Raw genomic sequence first — 20,456 nt, forward strand, 5'->3', positions numbered from 1 at the left:
TTTTTCAATTTAGAACAGATTTTTGGATACAAATCACAAGAATTTTGATTCTTCCTCGAATCTTTCATCGAGAGGTAAAAGATTAAATTCTTTTAAAAAATAAAGTATATTTATGTGAGTGTCATTTTTATGTTTATTTTTTTGTGATTTGTGAATTTTTCTGCCGTATAATGAATTCATCTATTCATCAATTCTATTGATATGGAAGGTGTGGAAATTTAAAAATATCAATAGAATTGATGTAAATTTAAACTATTGTTTTAATTTGAGCTAAAAATTGGATTATTGAGAATATATATATTTTTTAATTGAAGGATATTTATAAAAGTCTATTATTTAAACGAAAATTTAACGATTTTAAGGGTGTTTTCTTACGGTGTAACGTTTACGAATATATTTGAAACAAACTTAAAATTGAGAAACATTTTGTATAGTTTTGAAAAGAAAAAAAGGGGAAAAAAATCATTAGTTTAATTCGTGGGTTCAGAAAAGGCCACGTCGCCTTAGGAAATTTTTGCTTCTTTGCTGGCCGTTTGTGGCGGTGGGATACACGGCCAAATTTTCCGGCGAAGTGGTCGCTCTTCTTCGTTCTCTCGGCACTTTTTTCCCAACAGACAATCCTTTCCACATTTTGAAGGTGAAATTTCTCTTTCTGACCTTGCTTTAATCATATAATGAAACTTGATACTTCACGTTCTACTACTTTTTCCACTAATTTCATTTTGGATATGCTTTATCACTTCCATGGCCGGAATGTTTTTCAAGTTGTTTTGCAGTTCGAGATCATTTACACTCCTACCTGTACCTTTGATCTTGTTTGGCATTCTTGTTCTCTGCAATCCACTGTGGAGTTCATAAATCAACCCCCACCCCTCTTTCTCTTTTACCCAAATGTACATCTCTCAGGGAGTTCATGCAAATTCAAGCATGTATAATTTAAACCAATCTTCAGAATCACACCTCTGTTCTCACCAAGCTCATTAATTTCTTCACGCTCAACCGCACAACTCTGTCCATGGACCACGCCCACCATCTGTTCGATCAAATTTCTGAAAAGTATAGTGTTCTGTTTTACATAATGGCACGTCATTATGCTCACTCTGATTCTCCATATCCTGCCTTTTCTCTTTTTGATCTAGTCTTGTGCTCTAACTATCGGATGAACGTATTTCTACATCACCAACAGATGAGGTGTTTTGCTTCAGGACTCATTTTCTTAAAAAATGTACTACATCACTTTTAGTTTTTAATTATTATTATTGACAATGTGAGGAAGGGATCCAACGTCTAACGTCCAGATTATTAATATATAGTCGAGCTAGGCTCATTTTGACATCACTTTTAATTAATATACAGCCGGAAACGATACTCTAGTACTCTGTGCTTTTAATAGGCTTGTCTCCGTTAAATATACAGCCGGAAACTTTATTTGACTAAAGTTTGGTTTTGTCGATTACAATTTCACTAGGAATGAAATAATGAATGCTCAAAAGGATTTTCCAACGGAGGTGTGGGCAGTGGTTTGTCTGGTTTTCGTGATCTTTCCGGCTGTTTGAACTGAGAATCATTCCACCGTGAAGATGGGCTTTCTTGTCACAATGGTGGCAAATTCATACTGCTTTCCAAGAGACTTCAAACGGGAACGCTCAATTTTGTCCCATCAGAGACACGCTGCATGTCGAGCTTCATCTTGTAAGGTATGCCCCATATCACTCAAAAGTCTATGAAAGGTTGGAATTCGGATTATGCTGACAATTTTCCCCCCTCTTTCATCATCATTTGTTGGTTTCTGGTTTCTGGTTTATTTTTTAAGGAAAGAAAACCATTTATTTATATAACGAAATGAGTTTAATGCTAAAAGATACAAGAACAATAATTAAAGACAAATATATGAAAGGATAGAATTGTGAGAGATATGCGAGCATTATCTCATTATTGTTTTAAAGAATTTGAATGAGAATATCGCATGTATGTGCTGTTGTTATGATTGATTGTTAATGTAGATTAAGTAACGTTCAGAAGAATGAAAGAGTGCTTGAAAATAAAACAAACTAGTGGGTCGTCTTAACATTCTTGTTGATGTCAGAGGGAGGAACCAAGACCCTTGGGAAGACCTCACTAGCTTTGGCTTCCGTTATTAACCTAGCAATTACTTTTGAAGTTGAAGATGGGTCAAGTCACTGATCTAGTGATCTGTTTCTGGAAGAACAATGTGTATGGGCTATTATGCTCCTTTGGAGTTTCTCTAGGATGTACTTGTTGATATTACTCATCTTGGACCTATTGCTATGGTTTTTATTTTACTGGGAAAAACTGTTGCTTGAAATGCATTATTCAAAAAAGGCAGGATATTCATGAGTGGACACTGGACAGATATAGCATACTCAATTTGAAGTGAAATGCCCTAAGAAAATGACATATTAACCAGAAAAAAAAAAAACAATGTCGTACTTATGACAACTATTAGACCCTTAAAATGATAAAATGGAAATTAGAGTGATTTCTTTTCTGATGTTTATCTTAAAGAGTTTCGCTATCTTAATTTTTGCTTTTTCTTAATGCAATGTACCTATGCTAGATATTCCAGCAGCACAATGAAGGAAGTTCTGTCGATGACAGTTTTAATATTAACAATTCTCAAGTGATTAAAAAATTGAGCCGAAGAAGAATGCCTATTTTAGCAAAAGAGATTTTCTTGGAGCTGAAGTCTGAAGGTTTTCCTCTAAACAACTCTACGTTGTCCACTATTATGGTACACTACATAGATGATGGTTCTCCTCTCCAAGCACAAGCAATGTGGGAAGAAATGTTAAACAGTTGTTTCGAACCTTCTGTTCAAGTAATTTCAAAGTTATTTAACGCTTATGGAAAGATGGGACACTTTGATTATATAACTAAAGTTCTAGACCAGGTAAAGTTAAGGTATTCACACTTACTGCCTGAGGCATACTCACTAGCCATATCTTGTTTCGGGAAGCACAAACAACTAGAATTGATGGAAAGTACATTGAGGGAAATGGTTTCTAGTGGTTTTACAGTTAATTCTGCTACTGGAAATTCTTTTATTATATACTACAGCATGTTTGGTTCTTTAGTAGAGATGGAAACTGCCTACGGTCGTCTTAAAAGGTCAAGATTTCTAATTGAGAAGAAAGGAATCATGGCAATGGCATTTGCCTACATAAGGAAAAGAAAATTCTACAGATTAGGTGAATTCCTCAGGGATGTTGGTCTTGGAAGGAAAAATGTGGGGAATCTTTTATGGAATCTTCTACTTCTATCTTATGCTGCCAATTTTAAAATGAAAAGTTTGCAGCGAGAATTTCTACAAATGGTTGACGCTGGATTCAATCCAGATCTTACAACATTTAACATTAGAGCTCTAGCATTTTCAAGAATGGATTTGTTATGGGATCTTCATCTTAGCCTTGAACACATGAAGCATATGAATATTGAACCCGATCTTGTGACCTACGGTTGTGTTGTTGATGCTTATGTCGATCGAAGACTTGGAAGAAATTTGGAATTCATTTTGAGCAAAATGAATCCAGATCAACCTCCAGTATCATTAACAGACTCTTTCGTTTTCGAGGCATTGGGTAAAGGAGACTTCCACATGAGTTCTGAGGCGTTCATGCAATTTCGAAAGCAGAAGAAATGGACTTATAGAGAATTAATATCATTGTATCTGAAAAAGCACCACAGGAGAAACCAAGTCTTTTGGAATTACTAACCCAGAACGTTATTTGATAACGTCTTCTCCCAGCTAAGACTAGAGGATTGTTTTCTGTACCTGAGTTTGGGGAATTCAAATGGACTGAAATGATCAAGTTGATTCTTAGAATTGAATGGTAATGTTTCCAGCTGTGTTCTTCATCCCTAACTCAGCTGGGTGGTGTACAGTGTAATTTAAAGGATGTGTTTGATATTTGTTATATATTGTTTAATAATCATCCTTTCCTAGCTCAAGTTTTGATTTGGTTAACTTCAAGAAAGTCTCTTGTTTCTGGTGACATCGAGCTATACAATGATCTCCTCCACCCTTTGAATGGAAAATTTTAAGCCAACAAGGATGGAAATGTCGATTCCCTCATCCAAATTCCAATCCATCCATTCTTTACTCTGTCGTATCAGCACTCATCAATTAAGGGCAATTGAGCAATTTGTTGCTTAATCTGTTTTGATTTACTGTTTGGATTTTAGTTCACACTTGTAGATGTGTAGTTCCTAGTTTGTTTTCAATTATCCATATACAGAGAATTCCTAACGATTTGACAACCCTTAAACTTCCAATGTGGGTGAAAAGTAAGCTTGCTTGGACCACTGACGTAAATAGTTGTGGGTCATTTCTAACATTGGATAATCTAAAGTGTCTACAAAGAAACTCTCCTAATTGTAAGTTTGCTTGAGCCATGGATTAATAGATTAATGTAGTTGTAGGTTATCAGCGGATTTAGCATAGGGGTTGCTCAATTTTATGTCCTTTGGATTATATACATATAAAAAGCTAAGACAGTACCAATTCTAGAAGTTAGTTTAATGGTAGAATTGCCTTTTATTCCCATTTGGTTCAGGTTCAAGCCTCATTTCTTGTATATTATATATTTTTTAGATTACTTCAACAAAATTTTGGATACTATTGTGGGTAATTTCCATCATTGGATAGTCTAAAGTTTTGTTGTGAGGAGAGAAAGAAGAGAAGGACGAAGACACTACTGATATGAATGACAGTTTGGATAGTCTAAAGTTTTGTTACTGTTTGGATATTTTCATGATGTCCAAGAGTTCTTTTAGATCTACTTGGTTATTGTGTAAAAATTCTATTAAGATCGTATCTGTCATGATCCATATGCTAAATATTTGAAGTAAAAACTCATCGTTGAATGCTACGAATGAGTTATCATTCTTAAAAAGTTTTGATTTGACAACACGTATTATATTTTAGTTTGTTAGTGTGATAATCATTGATTATGTAAGAATCAGTAAATAAGGATAGTAAAATGAAAGAGATCTTGTAGAATAAGAAATATTTGGTAAACCAAAATATTTCTCTTTGCTTGGTCAAATATTGCAACAACAATCGATATTCTCTTTGACACAATCATTATAACATGATTCATAATCATATGTGTCAAAACATGGCCAAACACAATGCACGTTCAACACTTCTCCTTTCGTTACTATATTACCAAAGATTTCATTGTTTAAAACACCATTTTAGCAGCAACAACATTATGGAATTAAACAAGTTAGGAGTTAAAAGAGCATACTTGTTGATACAAAACATTCAAATATCATTAGAACAACAATCGATATCGTAATAAGCTTCTCTTAGACGATTTAGATGCTTATGCTTCTGTAAGATTATTAATTAAGTTGGATAATGTTTTACCAAATATGAATGATGTATTTGAAACGTTTCTTTAACTCCAAAAGGATAGGGATTACTAATACTTCAGAAAGCAAATGTTCAAAATGGTAAAGAAATAAGGATATAGATACTAATTTTAAACAAAATTATAAACAACTATATTGTATATGAGATATAATTAGACAAAACTTTAAACAACACTACAATAACTAACACTCCTTGCACTGCTCAAAAACTGCATTTGATAGTCAGAATATTCATTATGTAAAAAAATTCATCAAAACTGTGAAGAAAAAAAGTAAAAAAGTGGTAAAATATCAATTTGTACTCACTTCAAAGTTTCTCAACGTTCTCGTATCAATTTAAATCATGAATATATTGATTTAAGTATTGATTTTTTCTTTTATATATATATCAATCAATAATGATTCCATTAGGTCTCATTTGAAAAATCTTAATATGAAACTTATAATTGTATTAGTTCATCTCCAAAATAAAAGATCCAAACTGACTGGGTCATAAAAATGTAAGAGTTTAATTAGCTAAAAATTATAAGTTTTATGTGGTATTAGTAGAACATATGTCGGAGAAGAGTGTAAATTGGGACACTTGCATGACTTCAAAATTTAAATGAATACAATTAAAAGTTCAAAGTTTAAATTGAGACAAATTTCACGGAGCTTTACTCTTCCTAAAACGTTTCTTCCTTTTATAAATTTGTTCAAAAGTTCAATTTATTTCCACAAAATATAGCTTGTTGGATCTTGAGAAAGAGATGGTTGCTTCCATAAGAAGGTAACTTGTCTGTAATTACTCATGAAACTCGAGCACTAAAATATGTAAAATTGTCTTAGTGAGGCAACGTGAAGTTAATTGGACTCAAATTTAAGCTCTATTAGCTAGACTCTCATTACTCAATGCAATGCAATTGACTTTTGTTATCAAAAGGCTTATTTTAGGCAACGTGATCCGAGTTATCCTCTAAAAATAACTACTAAGTGGGTGTTTGAGGTAAGAAATGGGCTATTATAGTCATCGGTTCTTTCAGTTGAGTTATAATAGTTTGTGTTTGAGAATCATATTATTTTAGTTTGGGCTATGATAGATAATAGATGTTTGTGGTGTAAATTATTTTAGTTTGAAAAAGAAATAGTAGACAGAATAGCAAAGAATTAAAAAAATGATAAATGTCAAATAGTAAAAGTTGTAGCAAATAGTAAATATCGTAATAAATGGAGAGATTTTGAAATAGTCATTGATATAGCTAATTAGAGATTTTTAAATAGTATTTACGGTAGCTACAAATAGTTGTTATAATCTAGCATAATCCTCGTTGCAAACGGGCTCCTGGATTATTGTTCGGAAAATGTCTCCAAAGCCATATTTTACTTGAGAGATGATTAAACTATTTGTTTGTGCATTTTAATTTATTTGAGAAATTTCTTTTATTCATACCCATCTAAAATGTATTAGATATTAGTCCAAAACAAACATCTCTCTTATCTACAATATCGACGAATAAAGATGGAGCACCTGATTCATCATTAACAATCACCGATCAACTTATAAATTTTTTAAAAGCATTTTAAGAGTTTCCTCTGTTTATAGTAGCTGTCAGTGGCTAACTAATAGCTATTATCATTAATAATTTTCAATTTGAGAATGATGTGTTAAGCATGAGTTTTTAATCTTTTACAAAATTTTCTACTATATAGTTATTTTATCCATCCGTGCAACAAACCCACACACACAACTTCCATTTACTTTATGTACCATTTTATTTGTCAAAATAAACTTAACTCAAAAGTATTGTCATGCTCAAAGTTTAATACTCTACCCTATAATTATTGTACTATAAAATAAAGTGTCATTATATTTTTTAAATGTATGATCTCAATAACGAGAAAACATGTTTTTCACATTAACATAACCTAACAAAAAGATCTATACGAACTACTTTTGAATTTCTTTTCTCGAAAAAAAAATCAATTTGGAATCCAACCTTATACGAACTACTTTTGAATTTCTTTTCTCGAAAAAAAAATCAATTTGGAATCCAACCTTATTTATAATCGTAAAAATTTAAACTTTGTAACAAAATATCCTTCAAATATAGTTAAAAAGTTCTCTTGTACTTGAAATTCATAAAATCATAGAAAGAAGTCACCAAAGGTAATTTTCATTTATTTTGTTAAAAATTGTATACATGATTAATTTGGGCATAAAGTTTTTTTTGTACAAGACTTTGTTTCATTAAAATTATTGAGTTTATGAAAGATGTCTACACATTTTTTTCCCAAAAGAAATATATATATATATATTAGTGACAAAATTAGCAAAAATTGAATGGCCTTAATTAAATTTAGAGTCCAATTGAAAAAAATTAAATGTGAATGTCCAAATTAATAAAGTAAAAATGGGATTTTCACCCCAAAATTAATCACAATTTTTTTTCAACCACATAAAAAAATTCAAACCTCACCTAAACAAATTAAATTATGTTATGACCCGCCAATTTCATCGCACCTTCATTCTTGACAAAACTCACTATCAATATAACAAGAAACGTTATTCTTTAAAATTATGATATCAGAAACAAGAAAAAGATGTCCAAACCTTTTTCATTAACACTCCTAAAACCTCCAAATGACAAAACAAAAACAAAATTAAACATAAAAACAATATCGAAAATAAGGGAGTAACGAAACTATACTTTTGACAATATACAATTAAACTCTCCAAAAACTGAAGAACTTACAACGAGATTAATCGATATGAAACTAATATTATTGTCAGATCAAATATAAGAATCCAGAGAAAAATCCGCACTTTTCGTTACTCAAGCAATTCCAGTTCTTCCTCTCTAAGGTATACAAGAAATGTCAAGCAACCTTCTCTTTGCCAATAAAAAAACAATGAGATTGGTAACTGATTAGCAAACACAGAATTAGAATATCTTCTTACTATGATTCATCCATCGAGTCACTACGGTTGAAGGATTGGGATCTTACATCCTTATTATCCTGCTCCAGCTCCGAACTTGACGTTTTTGAAACAGAATCCTCAAGGGCATCAAGAAAAGACAATACCGTAAATTTGTCTGCAAGAAACCAGAGAATCTTTAAATGTCAGCATACATATTTTAGAGCAGACTGAATAGGACTGAAAACCAAGATTGTAAATGCATCAGTATCACTATTTCTTGTTAGAACTCGAGGACACAGTTCTACAACTTCTAGAACAGATTCTGTTCAAGTAAAGTCGTGTGCGTAAAGACAAACTAGAACTTGGGATATCTCAGAAGGCTTCACCCATCCCGTGACTGACTCCAACAAACAAAAAGTTTTTCAAAGTATATTTAGCAATATTTATATGTTCAAAAACAATAATAGAGTCAAAGTTACCAATTAGTTCAATCTAAATTGTTATTGATGAATTTATTAACACATTTTGTGTTTTTTTTTTTAAATTATATTTTACAGCACTATATTAATTAAAATATATCATGTTACGGCTATTTTATTTTAAGAAAAAAAAAAGCTTATAACACGAAAAAGTATTTTTTTGTCGATGGAGTGTAATTCTTCATCTTCCAAATATCAAATATAAAGTTTAAATTTCTAGTCTTACATGATCCAAAAACAGTCTTAAAAAAAAACAAAATTTCACCAAACCTATTGCATTCATTTGCATACAAAAGAGACCCTACAGTTCACTATTACTAAACCTATTGCATTCATTTTCAACCTTCTAATGACACCCCTCAAGTTCACTATTACTAACGATCCCCAAGAAGACACGAGTGGACCTTCAGGACACCCAGACATAGCAATTAGCAACCGAAAAACCAAAAGGCCTTTATAAAGCAAAATCTACTTACATTTGCTCGGGTCTATTCCAAACTGAGACAAATCTATCTGTCCAGTCCGAAGAACCTAGGAAAAACATGAGATCGGATCAGAAAATTTGAAGCGTCAAATTATTGATTGTATAAGAAACCAAAATTCAGTGTTTAGAATATTACATAAGTAAATGAATCTACTTGTTGACGGAAGGGCGGGCTTTGTAACAGCTCCAATATATCCTCAGGAGTCCATGGACCCTGAAATCGAACACAATTATTATGAAAAAAAAAAAAGCATATCACAAGGGATCATCAAATACCAAAATGGTACATGCCTCCGGCAAATATGATGCTAAACTCTGTTCCAATGGTAACGTTTCCAGCACTGGCATTATCAGATCAGGCTTCAATAAATCTCCTAATCCAAAACCTACATCATCAAGGAAGTGTAAGCATTAAGCTACAAATTTGTACGGAAATGTTCATTTTATATATTAAGGCTAAGATTTTCTGATTAAAGTTGAATGGCATTAGTTTCACTCAGGAGACTTGACAAGAGAGGAGAACAGTTTTTTAAGGAGTGGATAGTGAAGGGAAAAAAGATACAATTTGAGTTTCTGCAGCTACATGCATTGTGGTCATCTTTTTTTCTTCTCTCCCAATAGGCATTTGAATCTCATTGTGGTCTTTCTGGTAGATACTTCTATAGAGTCTTATTTGACCATTCTTAGATTTATACCAATGGAAAAAACTCATTTAATTATGCGGCTTTGGTCTTGTGAATTTTATTTATTAATGAAATATTTTTCTTAACTAAAACAGGATTTAGTTGAATATTTACAATGTAAACAAAAAAGGATTTCTGTGAAGAAGAGAAATTCTCCTAGATAAATACTACTACATATCTGATACAAAAAATGTGAGCATTTTCGTATGGAAATATTACCTGCATCTGGATCGACATCAATATCTGCTGAGTTTAAAAAAGCAGCAAAAATTATTAGATTCTGGAGTTATCAAAATGAACAAAGAGAATCAATACATGTTTGAGGGGAACGACATACCAGATGGCTCGATGTTACTTAAAATCCTTTGCAGGTCTTCCAACTTCACTGGCCGTAGTGAGGAGCTTCAGTGTCATGACATAAAAAATTACTATCATAAATTTAGCTAATGGGGGAAGAAAGGAAAAGGAAGACACAGCAGGTGAAAATATCCAACCAAGTAAACAGGAGGAAAAATTTTGTACAGTAACCTTTTGCCAAGCAAAACCAACATTATTTCTGAAAACAATAGTCCCTAAGCAATAAATATTGTTCCAACTCATTAGTCATTTTAATTAGCTTCTGAAAAAACTAAGAGATTGTAGTATTTTCTGATACTTCTTTGTTTTTTCGAACAAAGATGCAGATGCCAGTTGAGATAAAAGCTTTTGTTGGCAAAATGCAGCAATAATGGGATAAATGTTTCTTGATACTTTGTTTCTTTCTCAGTGCATCTGCATTTTAACAATGACATTTATTCTAAGAAAAATGTTCGGGTGCTTTCAGGTTGTACTCATCTTCGTGCCCCCCAACCAATAGTTCAATCACAGTTCCAACTTAATCAAATGTCCCCCCAAAGGGACAATAGTCCAATCACAGTTTGGCACATGAATTATTTTAAAATATGTGATTAAATGGGGGTATTACTCTTTTTTAAGAAGAGGTTATGTGAAGATTATGAGTTTAGGAATTGATGACAGGTGCTTTCAATGGATCAAATGCATTTCAAATTTAAAATTTTTTCACATTACATAGTTGCCGAATCAAGCAGCTATAGGAACCGTTTCATTAAAGCTTCCTAAGTGCTCATTAAAAAAATACTTTACCCAAACACAGTACTCTCAAAAAGTCAAACTCAATCTTTCCACCGAGTACTGTCACTAGAAGTTAGATTTCAATTGAATCCCACCAGATCAGGCAACCATTTCCCATTAGTAGAAAACTGTTTTTGGAAAAGCTTCCTCTATCAAAAAATTTAAATTATTTTTTTGAACACTTAAAAACCATTCGAAGGTGCAACTAGGGCTAGTACCACCCAAACCATTTGAAATCAAAAGGGTCAACAAAGAAATGCGGATCATTGCAATAATTTGATGGGATATTTTTCTTCAACTGTGCTATGTTTGTACTTGAACGTGCAGCTAGGTAGTATCAAGCCAAAGAAAAACTATTTGCAGCATCCAAAGGGTTTTAGAAAAGTTCAATTAAACCAAAAAAGGAGGGTCCTCACTATACCTCGATGGGATGTTTTCTTCGACTGTGCCTTCTGAAACGTGCATTGGAGTGGAAGCAACAGGTTCTTCTTCCTCAAGAAACTCTGAAACAACATAAACAAAAATAAAGGTAATGGGGTGAGCCAACAAAGCATAAAGCAGCTCCTCCGTAATCTACTGCAGTCAAAACTCAAGACCAAACCATTAAATCGGCATGATTAAAAAAATATTCAGCAAGCGTGCCACTAGGTTCCAGTTTCATCATGGGATGAACTTGATTAAAGTAAACAAGTACGTCATTTTAATGGCAGCATTAATATTTCTTTTTGAAATGGAAACGAACTTCTTTATTAATGATAATAATGCTCAAAATACGAGAAAGTTATATAAAGAGTAAAAACAGGTGAGACAAAGGATTTGAGTGCCAAATCTTTGAGATTTGAGTGGAGTAATCTATGTGTGCCAAAACTAATATCAGTACAAAATAATAAAAGTGTGCCAAAATCAAGAGATTTGAGTGGAGTAATCTATGAAAATCTTTGAGAGGATGGACAACTACGAGCAGTTTCAAATGAGCCAATCTATCTCGATACTGACTATCCAAAGCTTTCCTTTGGATAGCCAGAATTAAAATTTCACACTCCATATGCAACGAGGACGGCTGTCAGTGAAAGATAATCTCCACAATATTTATGTGGTTTCTTTTCCTTTTGCATGTTTATTTAGGTTCATATATATTAATGATAATCATTACAAGATTAAGAAACCTTGGAAAGGTAAACAGTTGTTTCAGTAATATAAGCGTGTTATGTGAACGTATGCACGTAAAGCAAGCATGTAAAAGAAAATCACAAATACAAGCCTGCACTTAAACCAGCACAATTGGTTAGGAAGTTATTACTACAAGCTTCATCCAGCAGATACTTGAACAAATATAACAGTTAGGAAGTACCCAGTGGCCGATTAATGTAGTCATTAACAGAGATGCACAACTGCTGATCATCTTCAGCTTTGGGCTCCTGGTTACAATTTGTCCAACGCAGTCAGAATCGTGAAAATATTAGAATATAAATAAACTCTCTAAAAGAACAAAAAGTAATACAGAGATGCTGACCTGCATCCAAAAGAAGAACTTCCTGTCATCTGTTTTAAACTTCAATAAGTAAACTCTTCCTGAAGCTTGATTGACCTGAAGCAGGCAAACAACAATTTTAACCATGAATGAAAATGTAACAATTTTTTTTTTGTAATTATCATTTATTGGTTTCTTCAGCATCTTGTAAAGTCAGTTTTCTAGAGCATTTTGTAATTATCAATTTGGTTTAGTACTTTTGAATCAGCGTCTGTTTCTGTAGTTACGGTTTGAAATCCTTTTCTAGGGTTACTTTTGTTCATTCATATGTATTATTTCATTATTTGAAAGCTTCGTTTGCCCTTAAAAAGCCATTTATTGATTTCATGATAGTTAAGGTCATTGTGGGAACATTAACATGGTAAGATGACTTCAAATATAGCTTAGAAGTGACATATTAATTATTGATATTTGGAGATTCCTCGAAGAAATAACTAGTGTGAAACAGTCATTGTCAATGGTTGGAGTAACTAAAATCCAGAAAGCATTCACAATGACTGGAGTTATTTCACGAACTAGCACCCTTCCTATTACATAACTAACAAGACATTCATTGGAACAATGAAACATGCAAATAAGTCAAAGGAATTACAAAATCCCTCTCTTATTGTCACAAAGTAGCTACTCCATTAAATTTTCTTCTATTCACACTCCGCTCACTCGAATAGAGCTAATCACATCTTGGAATTTTGAGTTTCTAAAGACATATGAATGAGAGGATAACTGAAGATGCAGCCACCAATTCTAATAATCTAGGAAAGGGTAGATTACATCACTCCAGGCATGACTTGAGATTAAGATTATGATTGTTAGAAGCATCGAGTGTGTTTTCATGCAAATCATTATGAAAAATTGGTATAGGGGCCTAGGGCATAGCATCAATGTGTTACTCCCTACGCTAATCTATAGATAGAAATCCAAAGCCCCCCAATAGATTGAATCTTTGTTAGGACATTGGTGTTCTACAGGAATCACAATGCTAAATAACAAGTAGATTCAAAGTCAAAGATACACCTTGTTCAATCAGAGCATGCACGTCCTTATAAAAGAGGAAAATATACTTGTTTATAAGAAATTATTTTCATTGATAAATGAAAATACGTAGTGGGCAACATGTCCAGAGCCAAAGCAGTTACATAATATTTCTCCAATTGGTTATAAGAGATGTTAGATCAGACGAATTCAAAAAAGTACATTTGCACCATGTCATAGCTAACTAGATAGGGTATTCCAAGATTGCTTCAAATGATTTCTTATTATCCTTGAAGATGTGGTTGTTTCTATGGCTCCCTGCACTAATCTATGGACTTGGACAGAGAGCCATAGAAACACTCGAATTAGGTATGACCACATGATTTTCTTGTGTTTGTTGAAAGGGTGGCCCATGAGAACATATAAGAGTAGGTTTTGGATGTTCTGTGGGAGAAGTGTTGACCAAACAAAGAAAATATCAATCACCTCTCTGTTCAATGCTTGCGATCATAGAAGTAGGAGATCAGTTGTTTGAACTTTTCAGTGTGGTTCGGATGTTCTGTGGGAGAGGAGTTGACCAACCAAAGAAAATATCAATCACCTCTGTTTCTATAGAAGTGGGGAGATTAGTTGTTTGAACTTTTCAGCTAAATTGTGAGGACACAAAGTTCACTATGGCAGCATTGTCGGAGGTCTCTTCAGAGACTAGAGAGATGGAAGAATTGTTTGCTATAGATGTAAACATAAGGGTGCATCGAAACACATGTCTTAACGTATCTCTATAAGCATCTAACTGCAGAAAGGTATGGCAACTCTCTTCTTTTCCGACTACTGTTTGATTGGAGATCCTTAGCCTCTTGAGTTAGGATGCACTCTTAGTTCTTCAATTTCCCCTCTTTGTATAGTTTTTCCAATTTCTTTAATGATATTAGTGCTTTTTTAAGGGACAGAGAGAGACAGAGAGAGTATTACACACCTTCTCAAAAACTGCTTCATCAGGAAAAACAATCTGATCCTGTATACCTCGTATTAAGGAAAATAAAGAAAAAAATCTAGCCAGTAAAATGGCAATAACAGAAAAAAGTCATAGCTGTGGAATAGAGAAGAGTCAGATGCAACAGCATAATGAATATGATCTTATAACTTTTTGACATCCTTGCATTTGGAAGAACATACCGTCCATCGAAAAATAAAGTTTAATGAATATACGAATAAAAAAAATACGGTGCTGTCAACACAAAAGCCATCATAAACAGAATGTATCAACCACTCCATGAAAAACACAAATAAAAAAATTAAGAAATTAAAATTAAGATAATTTTCATTGCTTGCAGAAAAAGCCAGCCCACTATCTACTTCCGTTAACAAGAGTTTGTTCACAATGATGATCCAGCATAGTTCATTGTCATTCCATTGCATTTCAATTTCAACCATGACGTATCAGAAATCATAATATTTAATGATGGGATTGCGTGTGTGTGTGTAGAAGAAGAGTATTTCATCATGAAGTTTAATTAACCGTGGGAAGAAAGAGAAAATCTCATCATTAGGCTCAAAAAGTAGGTGCACTGCTGGACTTATCTATATACAATTTGTTCTCCCTCTCTTTTTTTGTATTCTCTGAAGTAGGACTCTTTTCAACTTGCCTTTATCTTTTGTCCTTTTTTTAGCGAGGGTGAGGCTTTAAAAGTCAAGTGAATCAAATGTTCGAGTTAGAACCATACATTCTTAAGTTAATAACCAAAAGAAATAATCAACCCGGGATCTTTGAAAGGTACATGCATTAGCCAAACACAAAGAATTGACCATTAACACAATAACGATCAGGATACATCTTCAATGACATTTTGCGTCCGATCAATCCATTGAAAGTGCAGCAATCCCTCCTCACCCTGTATGAAAAGATAAAAACAAGGTCCAAATTTTAATTTAATCTTATGAAGGATTAGGTTCAACGGGAAAACATAATTAAAACAGATCCACTCATACATAACAACGCTAAGGCAAATAAATTTATTAAAGGGAAAAATTCAAAATTTATACCCCTGAACTTTGGGGTTTGCATCAATTTAAACCTTAAACTAATAATTGTATCAATTTTAACCTTGAACTTTTGGGAGTCATATCAATTTTAACCACAAACTAATAAATGTATCAATTTAAATCCTAAACAAACTTTTGGGAGTCATATCAATTTTAGGTAGATGACAACCATGGATTGAACCCATGACCTCTTAATTAGTTATTGAGTCTATGTCTCCTTGGTTACTACTAGACGAGACCAACCTATGATGGTTAAAAATATGGAGGGAGGTGGAGGAAAGTGGAGGAAAGTTGATTTTGATATGCTTAGTCCTTTCCAGTGCTTGGTTCTTCCGAGTACGCCATCTAATGATATGTTTTCTTCTCTAAATCCCAATTCCCAAGAGAGGCTACATATAATTTCTTGAAAAAGATGACAAACTTGGAGGGAAGGACTAATACCTCCAGCTCAACATGTAGTATTTTGTAAAAAATAACAACAATGAGAATGCTTTCACGGAGGAAAATTATATGTAGGTATAAAAAGAATCGCCCCCTTCCAAAAAAGAGTAAAGTCATAATTGACAATACTAACTATGAAATGAACCATCATGGATTGGCCCGATGGTAAAAAAGGAGACGTTGCCTCCATAAAGGGCTAAGAAGTCATGGTTTCAATCTAGGGTGACCATCTTCCTAGAAATTAAATCATATGAGTTTTCTTGACACCTAAATGTTGTAGAGTTAGGCAGGTTGTCCTGTGAGATCAGTCGAAATGCACATAAGCTTGCTCAGACACTAAAAAATGGTACTAACTATGAAATCAACTCAAATCCAAGAGAAAAATACCTACCTAATAATCTATAAGAGGGGGAGGGACCAAAGCCCATTATGAGGCATTAAATATCATAATATCCCACACTTCAATCTCAAATTCCTCCAAACCCATAAACTGATAAAAGCATGTGATGTTGTAGGAATAGGATACTATGGTGTAATCCTTAATCTATTAGGATTATGATTAGTTTCTTTTATTTATTAGGATTAAGGGTTAGTTTCTTTTATTTATTAGGATTTGGATTAGTTTCCTATAAATAGAGTACTTGTCTTCTTGTATTCAGAACTTCAAAACATTAATAAAATTCTCTCATTAACATCAGTATGCCTAATCATCACAAACAATAAGCCCCAATACACTCCAAAGATACAATCCTGCCAAAGAACTCTTCATTTGTCCCGAAAGATAGGATATATGAGAGTATTATGAATCAAAAGCCACAAGTAAGGGGACTCGACATGGTGGTGTCTTAGGTTCATAGCAGGCACACGTTTTTAATGATGGGTAAGAGACTTGACATTGGAGGTATATGAGGAAAGCTAAAGGGAAAAGGACGGTAAAAAAAAATTAGACACCATAAATAAACCAACCAGCTGCCAACCCATACAACAGCCCAAAATTTGGTTCTAAAGCCATTGTGTATCATAATTTTGGACAACTGAGAATACAATCTCTTAAAAAGAAACCAAATGCAAAATTTTGTATATGGCAAAGCAGTAGAATGCTCTAAAGAAAACCAATTCCACAATTAACATATAACAGAAAGATCAGATTATATAAACAAGAAAAAGTTCAAACTCACCCTTCCAATACGAACAAGTCCTTTGCGTGTATCGGGTACAACCCTTTTTCCTTCAAAACACATTTTTCCAGCACGAAACTCCAGAAGTATTTCCTGCCACAGGATCGATTAATTTGGGACAAATAAAATGTTAACCAAAATAAAAAGTGAGAATATAAATATAAATGATTCTAGTAGACTGGCTATCCAGAATTATTGTATTATTTCTTTAGGAGAAACAATCCTAAGCTTTTTTATGTGAATAATTTTCTTTCTGTTGAATTTATGATTTTTTTTAGGAAACAATTTTCATTGAGATAAAAATGAAAGAATACAGCAATACAGGAATAAACAAAATCAACCCCATCAAAAGAGAAAGGAAGCCCCCCTAGAAGAAGGGATTCCAACTATACAGAATTGGGCCTAAAGAGTAGTAATAAAAAAGTTGTCGAAACCAAAGTCCAAAGAGAAACATATCTAACCAGAGACTAAATCTCAAAAGAACCCCTCTTAGAACCCCTAAACAACTTGTTATTCCACTCCCCCCAGAAAACCCAAAGAACGGTCCACCCCCCACCACCCATAAGGAGCGTCTCTTCTCACGAAAAGGCGGATGAAGAAGGAACTCCCCAATCATTTCACTAGTAACCATGCCAAACAAGTAGGAACCTAAGTGTCTGAAAAAAAAAAAAGAATGGCAGGCAGCTCTCACAAATTCACAACGCAAAATAATATGATTCGAGTCTTCATCTGCCTACCAATAGATAATACAACGAAGTGGACCAACAAGCGAGGGAAGCTTCCTAGCAAGCTGATCCATCATGTTGGCCGAGCAAGACTTGCCAGGTAAAAAAATTCACTTTCCTTAGGATCTCAATCTTCCACAGCACAGAAAAGACCAACTCATCAAGGGGAAAAGGGTCAAACAAACAACTAAAAAGAGACTTGCAAGAGAATCCCTCCAAAGGATTGGGACTCCAGACCCTCAAATCCCTTCTCCCACGCCTAAAAGAGTAACCCTCAAGTAAAGACGAAAGATAGGTTACGCCAGTCACTTCCCAATAGAAGAGAGAATGAACAGGAGCACCTATCATCCATCCCTAACCAAGAAATCAGACGCAAGATGATTTTTAAGGGAAGAAAAAAGGTAAAGATGAAGAGATAAAGAACAAAAAGGCATATCCCCCACCCACTGATCTTCCCAAAAGTACATGTTATTCCTTTCTACCAACACATAATGGACAATGTGAACAAGAGAAGGGAGCTCATTGGAAACATCCTTCCACAATTTCCGGTAGATGCCTTTAACCCCTTTCGTCAGCCACTTAAAAAGGATGAGGACCGTGTTTACTAGAAATATTCTTATTGCAAAGATGCTCAAGGTGGAACCACCACAACTACTTAGCTAACAAAGATCTATTACGAAGCCTAAAATTCTTGATCTCTAACTCCTCAAACTCAATTGCCTCTCAATGATCTCCCACCTAACAACTGTGATCGTTGATCCTTTACCTTTTCCTTCCTCCTCTCCTTATCAAAGGAAATTGGCATCATCCTTTCCAAAAGCTTGAAACCTCCCACGGGCTCTGAAGAAGAAAAAGAATACGCCGGAATACCACTCAACATAGACCTGATTAAGGTAAGCCAACCATATATTAAAAAGAAACCCTTCTTTATGAGGCAAGTCTTTCTTTAACTTTATCCACCACGGGATTCCAAAAAACTAAAGATTTAGGATTACTGCCCAGAGGAAGACCAATGTAATAAAAACAGACTCCCACAGTTTCTTCATATTAGGCAGCCTCTGTTCTATCATTTTCCTTAATAGAGACGTTATCGATCAAAGTAATTCGTCGATAAAAATTAGCTCCAATGATCAAACTGAAAATTTATTTACAGAAGTTAAACATGCAGCAGGATAGACTCCCTACCTCTCCCTGCTTCCAAGTATATACTCGCAAAACGAATCAATGTTTTGATAGCAATACGTACATGTACTGTAAAATACATTGGATAAGAAGCCTAAACATTTTACCTGCATTTCTGGAACAGCCTCTGTAGACGACGAGTCCATATCTTCACTTATTCAATTCAACTTCCAACAACAAGAGAACTACCACAGAGCAAAAGAAACTTAAAAACAAATAATCCAATTAAAGAAACACACAAACCCAATAAAGTTTGAACAAAAAAAAAAAAAAAAAGAAGTACGCATATCAAATCAACTAAACCTCATAATACAAGAAACCCTTTTGAGGGTTGAAATGAAAAAAGATTGAGCAAAGAAACAGGTGAAAAAGAATGAATCGTAAAGGTGGAAGGAGATGATTATACCAAGAAATCGATAGAGAAAGTAGTTGGAAAATGGGAACCCGAAGAGGAAGAGAGCACTGAATTTGTAGATTGAGATATTTATTCTCTTATTTCCTTCTCGTTTTGTTCTAAATAGGAAGGTGTAAGCTCGAACGAGAAGCCAAGCCGCTGTATTTGTTGCGCTGTTCTATAAATCTTTTATTTAGAAGCAAAAGCAATTTGCAATTGTCCATATACATTACTACGTGTATGCGATGGAAGTGCAACAAACGAAATACCAAAAATCCACCGATTCAAATCATCCAAATACATTTATGAATTTGGTTTGTGTTTTTAGTTTAAAATTAATACATTTTGATACAACAATTATTGATTTGGTTTCAATCTTTTTTATTAAAAACCAATCAAAACTAAATTATATTTAGGGTTTTTTTTTTAAAAAAAATAACAAACTAGCAAAACATTTATAATTTTGAAAACAGAAAAAGTGCACATACCTACTATGAAAAATATAAATTAATTAGCCATACGTGTGTAATTCTCTTCTAAATGATCATGATACCTGATCGTGTATTAAGCGATAAAAAAAATGATTCAAATCTAAACGATTGTGTTGACTATGTTAAAGGATCGGGTTAACAATGTTAAACGATCATTTACATCATATCCACATGATCGTGTAATTAGTTTTAAACGATGGAAAAAATGCTTTAAATCTAAATGATCATGTTAACCATGTTAAATGATTGTATTGACTATAATAAACGATCGTTTAAATTATATACACACAATCGTGTAGTTCTAATTAAACAATTGAAAATTTTTAACTAAAAAAACTAACATAAAGATAGATAGAATGGGTGGAAAATGTACGTTAAGTTGATAAAATGTAAGAAATTTGAAAATGTTGAACATGAAAATTCGTA

General features: G+C 33.5%; 2 protein-coding genes across 6 annotated transcripts; one reads left to right on the top strand and one right to left on the bottom strand.

Annotated features, from left to right (window-relative positions):
- The first annotated feature begins 421 nt into the window (after window positions 1-421).
- Window positions 422-4,353, top strand: LOC101216527 (pentatricopeptide repeat-containing protein At3g42630). 2 transcript variants are annotated; one of them, XM_011650672.2, is made up of 3 exons: window positions 422-637; window positions 1,469-1,697; window positions 2,579-4,353. In XM_011650672.2, the coding sequence occupies exons 2-3, from the start codon at window positions 1,581-1,583 to the stop codon at window positions 3,731-3,733; spliced, it is 1,272 nt and encodes a 423-aa protein (XP_011648974.1). In that variant the 5' UTR covers window positions 422-637; window positions 1,469-1,580; the 3' UTR covers window positions 3,734-4,353. The 2 variants fall into 2 exon arrangements, 1 of the variants encoding a protein (XP_011648974.1); XR_180902.3 differs by lacking the exon at window positions 2,579-4,353 and adding an exon at window positions 2,087-2,509 and having other exon boundaries at window positions 436-637.
- A 3,625-nt stretch (window positions 4,354-7,978) lies between these two features.
- Window positions 7,979-19,712, bottom strand: LOC101216279 (26S proteasome regulatory subunit RPN13). Of its 4 annotated transcripts, XM_031881175.1 has the most exons (15): window positions 19,552-19,712; window positions 19,253-19,330; window positions 17,239-17,331; window positions 15,409-15,468; window positions 14,553-14,591; window positions 12,587-12,661; window positions 12,425-12,491; window positions 11,495-11,576; window positions 10,280-10,344; window positions 10,162-10,188; window positions 9,551-9,645; window positions 9,396-9,473; window positions 9,252-9,306; window positions 8,383-8,471; window positions 7,979-8,262 (listed from the first exon to the last, which is right to left on the bottom strand). In XM_031881175.1, exons 2-15 carry the CDS (start codon window positions 19,289-19,291, stop codon window positions 8,254-8,256), a joined length of 873 nt encoding a protein of 290 aa, XP_031737035.1. In that variant the 5' UTR covers window positions 19,292-19,330; window positions 19,552-19,712; the 3' UTR covers window positions 7,979-8,253. The 4 variants fall into 4 exon arrangements, with proteins under 4 accessions (XP_031737035.1, XP_011648975.1, XP_004152857.1 ...); XM_011650673.2 differs by having other exon boundaries at window positions 7,979-8,471; window positions 10,162-10,185; XM_004152809.3 differs by having other exon boundaries at window positions 7,979-8,471.
- Window positions 19,713-20,456: the final 744 nt, after the last annotated feature.

Source organism: Cucumis sativus, chromosome 2 (assembly GCF_000004075.3).
Source record: "Cucumis sativus cultivar 9930 chromosome 2, Cucumber_9930_V3, whole genome shotgun sequence".
In the NCBI taxonomy this organism is placed as follows: Eukaryota; Viridiplantae; Streptophyta; class Magnoliopsida; order Cucurbitales; family Cucurbitaceae; genus Cucumis; species Cucumis sativus.

What these genes read in the sequence shown, in the direction of transcription:
- LOC101216527 (XM_011650672.2), top strand. Translation starts at nt 1,581, where the DNA reads ATGGGCTTTCTTGTCACAATGGTGGCAAATTCATACTGCTTTCCAAGA. An exon ending in GTCGAGCTTCATCTTGTAAG is followed by an intron (nt 1,698 to 2,578) that starts GTATGCCCCATA and finishes TACCTATGCTAG; the next exon opens with ATATTCCAGCAGCACAATGA.
- LOC101216279 (XM_004152809.3), bottom strand. Translation starts at nt 19,291, where the DNA reads ATGGACTCGTCGTCTACAGAGGCTGTTCCAGAAATGCAG. An exon ending in TAGCATCATATTTGCCGGAG is followed by an intron (nt 9,474 to 9,550) that starts GCATGTACCATT and finishes GTTCGATTTCAG; the next exon opens with GGTCCATGGACTCCTGAGGA. An exon ending in AAGTAGATTCATTTACTTAT is followed by an intron (nt 9,307 to 9,395) that starts GTAATATTCTAA and finishes TGTTTTTCCTAG; the next exon opens with GTTCTTCGGACTGGACAGAT.